The 3,792-nt window shown below is 60.5% G+C and overlaps 1 protein-coding gene across 2 annotated transcripts in view; it reads right to left on the minus strand.

Annotated features, from left to right (window-relative positions):
- ATOH8 (atonal bHLH transcription factor 8) overlaps window positions 1-3,771 on the minus strand; it is a 37,192-nt gene extending 33,421 nt beyond the window's left edge. For both annotated transcript variants that reach the window (XM_027766850.1, XM_006164875.3), the window contains exon 1: window positions 3,030-3,771. In XM_027766850.1, coding sequence (XP_027622651.1) covers window positions 3,030-3,707 — 678 coding nt within the window. In that variant the 5' untranslated portion in view covers window positions 3,708-3,771. The remainder of the gene's footprint in view (window positions 1-3,029) is intronic.
- Between the last annotated feature and the right edge of the window lie 21 nt (window positions 3,772-3,792).

Genomic DNA, 3,792 nt, shown 5'->3' on the forward strand with positions numbered 1-3,792 from the left:
CCACTCGCACACCAAAGGCCCCAAGGGTGGGCACAGCTTGTGAGCCAGGTGACCGAGGTCCCTAGCTCAGGCCCCTCCCATCACCCACGCAGCAAGGCAAGCCTTTCCCTTTGACCCCATCCCACCTGGCGGGACGCAGCCCTGTCCCTGAGCCAGGCCCAGCTGTGCACACGTGGCTTTCACATGAGTGGCGGGAGGGCTCTGGTGCAGCTGGCTGGAGACATGTGCTGTGGCCAGACCATCTGCCCCACAAACCCCCACCCCCAGACCAGAGGGCCTCTCCCCACCTGCACCTCCACCCTGCGGCCCTGCAGCCTGCCTCCCCTGCTCCCCTCCTGGTTGAGAGGACAGTGGATTATGCAAAACAGGAGCCTGGCTGGCTCACTTGTACAGAGCGTGGACAGCTCCCGGGCTGGGCTGAGGAGCAGCAGCTAGGGGCCTGGGCAAGGGAGCCTCTCACTAGGCCTGATGCAGACCCGGGCTCTGCGGTAGCAGCGGTGCCAGCCGTGCAGCCCGTGACTGCACTGCGCCAAGGACGCCCACCACACTGAGGGCCGCTGAACGGCTCCTCGAGGTGGTATGCAGCACAAAGCCTGCAAACCCAGGTGCAGAAGCCAAAGGCCATGAGGCCTTAGCCAACTTACTTTGGTCCTCTGAACCTCAGGGTTCAGAGGATCCCATCTACGAAATGGGGACAGAGGAGCATGATAACAACACCTATTTTATTAAATGAACACTATGCGCTTAGCCCAGAACCTGCTACAGTGTAACCACCTGGTAAATGGTATTTTTTTTTCTTTTTTTGGAGAGGTTTTTGCCTTAGCACATGTGCTCACCCAGGAGAGAGAGAGACAGAGATAGAGACAGAGGCAATGACACACCTGGAGTGAGTTTCAAGTCACCAGGTCCCAGATTCAAACTGTGGCCGGCCATGTGGGAGTCCGCCCCTTCTTAATGATTACTCTAGAAACAGTTAAAGATTCGTATTGCTACAATTGTCGAGAACCTTGCCCAGCCCTGAGGACCTTTAAGAAACATTCGTTCCTCATACAGCCTCTGCTCCCTTCTTCCCTGGCTCTTTGCAAGGAAACGGTATGGAATAAGCATTCTTACCGTTTACAGCGTTAGCACCGGCCGAGGCCCGCGGAGGGAAGTGACGACCACAGTCACACAGAACGCGTGCTGCAGAGGCACGACTCAAGGCCTGGCCTCTGGACTCCCAGGCCAGTGTTCCCTTCCCCACAGAAGGCGGCTGCTTGGGGAAACTAAGTCATAGGCCAGAGCTGCAATCCCAGAATCAACCTCGGTGTCACACCAGCCAACACCCATTTGGGGCAGAGCCACCATCCCCACTTTCCTCCTTTCCCAAGGGCCCCCTTCAGACAGTCAGGCCTGAGTCTAGATCCAGAGCCGTAGCCCTGAGTTGGGATGAGGCAGGGGGTGCATTTTACAAGTGAGGGGTGGGGGCCTAGAGGGAGGAAGGAGTGCCTTTGGGATGGGGGGGTTTCTCTGTCAGAGTGGTAGTATGGTGGGGGACATGGTGGGTGTGACCTTCTGCTTGGGGTGGGGGTGGGTTGCAGGATGCCCCATGGCCATCACCCCCACCCAGGCATCCAGACACAGAGCTGCTGGCCCATGGTGGGACTGGCTACTCCACTGGGCCCAGTGCCCAGAGTCCCAGCTGGTGTCGCTGCAGGCAATGGCCCAGCCTGATCTGTGACAGCCACCTGACTGCCACCCCCACTTCACCTCACTGACCAGACACCTCCCCCAAACCCAAGTAAGACACTTTGACTGGAAAGCAAAAGGTCCTCTTTTCCCCAGGGACTCGGTTTCCTTCCGGTGGATGGACACAGGCACCATTGCGCCACTCCACCCCAGGAGGAAGAGGAGTGTGTGATACAAGATGTTTTGTAAAACATTTTATTGCTGGCCAGAGCACAGAAAGTTTGAGTAACTTCCCTGGAATCACACAGCAAATCGCACAGCTAGTGACAGAGCCCGGAAAAAACACTCCACACTCTACCCACAACCCTTCCCCAAGACTTACCTGGGGTGGGGCTGGGGATCAGGGAGGGCAGTTACCACCCCCTCCTAGATCTCCCTTCTCTGTAAGAAATCCAGAGGCCTAGAACCCCGGATGCTGCTAATTTTACTGAAGCAGGAGAGGGTCAATTGCCCCTCTGGGACAAGGGTAACCCCTGAGGTAGGAATTAGTCACCCCTGCAGAGGCACTTCCTGGTGAGAGGAGCCCACTAGCCCCAGAGAAGCTCCAGGTCACCCCAGGGCTAGTATCTGAAGATCCCTGGAGGAAATCCCCCAGTAGTGAGTGCCCCAGCAGCGCTGCCTGCTGCACCAGGGGCGAGGGCAGGGGTGGAAGGGCTCTCACAGGCCAGCCCTGGGAACCTGGCGCTGGGTTGTAGTTCAGGTCCTTATAGACACGGGCAAGGGTGTGAAGGTTAGAAGCAACCTGGGTGAATTCAGGACATCCCTGCCAGGAGCTGGGGTGGAAAAGAGAGCAACACTGCTCCTCTGGGCTGAGGGACGCCGGACGCTTGTTTCTATGATCTCCAAAACTTGCCCTCCGCGGCTTCGAACAGGGGGCGAAGACCCCACCACACCATAGCCTGGAGGGGAAGGATCGTCCTCCCCTCCCCCAGAGAAATAGCCTCCTCCCCACTCCCCACTGTGCATAAGGGACTCCGGAGGACAAATACTCGCTGCCATAAAAGTGAACTATGAAGGCTGACGTCACACGCGCAAACAGGGTTGGGGAGGGGGGGTGTGTGCCCCGACCAGAGATAACGAACCTTTGTCCCCACTTTGCAAACTAAAATCCGTACCAATGCTGTGGCAAAGGTCACTGTCCAAGGATTGCCCAAACCTGTCTGGGCCCCGAGGCTGGACCAAGTGGGGTCACTCTGTCCCTTAAGCACAGCCCTGTTCTGCCTGCAGTCTCTAGTCACTCACCCACCCACTCCGGCCATCGCCCCTGGGCGCAGTGAGGGTGTGCGGCGGAGAGCGGGTACCTGCTTCCTGAGCGCCTCGAAGGCTGCGCTGATGGTGTGCACCCGCGTCCGCTCCCTGGCGTTCGCCAGGAGCCTCCGGGTCTGCTGCAGGGCTTTGATCTCCGAGGAGGCGGCGGTCGCTTCGCCCGGCCGTTTCCTAGGCGACGCCGAGGAATCCGGGTGGTTATTGTAAATTGCGTGTGAAATTGACGAGTAGGAACTTTCCCCAGGGCGCGTGGGGGGCGCAGGGCGCACGGAGGAGTCCGGGGGTGCAGGGGGCGCAGACGGTACCGGGCGCGCGGGCGGCGCGCACAGTAAGATGCGGGGACGCAGGCTGGGCTCCCGAAAAGGCTGTGCCTCGGAACCCCCTGATGCCTGGCCTTGGGGCACTGGAGGCGGCGGCGGTGGTGGCGTGGGGAGTCCTGGCCCCACTGCGCCCAAGGTGAAGCTGCGTTTCCGCGCGTCCAAGACCTCGGGCGCCGGGGCCGGGACCGCCGGCAGCCTCTGGGTCCTGTCCCGCAGCCCGTTGGTGGCGGCGCCGCCGGGCTCAGGCGCTCCCAAGTCCAATCGGAAAGTTTTATAGCCGTTCGCGCGCCGCGCCGGCTCCTTGCCTTTCCGCTTGAGCTTCTTGAGGCCGTTCAGCTCCTTCACGCACACGGTCTTCCAGGGCCCGTCCTCGAGGACCGGGATGTGCTTCATGGTGCGGGCGGTGAGCGAGGCAGGGGCGTGGGGCTGCGGGACGCGCGCCCGCTGCGCTCGCCCTGCACGCGGCGCGCCGGCTCTG

Source organism: Tupaia chinensis, unplaced genomic scaffold (assembly GCF_000334495.1).
Source record: "Tupaia chinensis unplaced genomic scaffold, TupChi_1.0 Scaffold143749_1, whole genome shotgun sequence".
NCBI classification, from domain to species: Eukaryota; Metazoa; Chordata; class Mammalia; order Scandentia; family Tupaiidae; genus Tupaia; species Tupaia belangeri.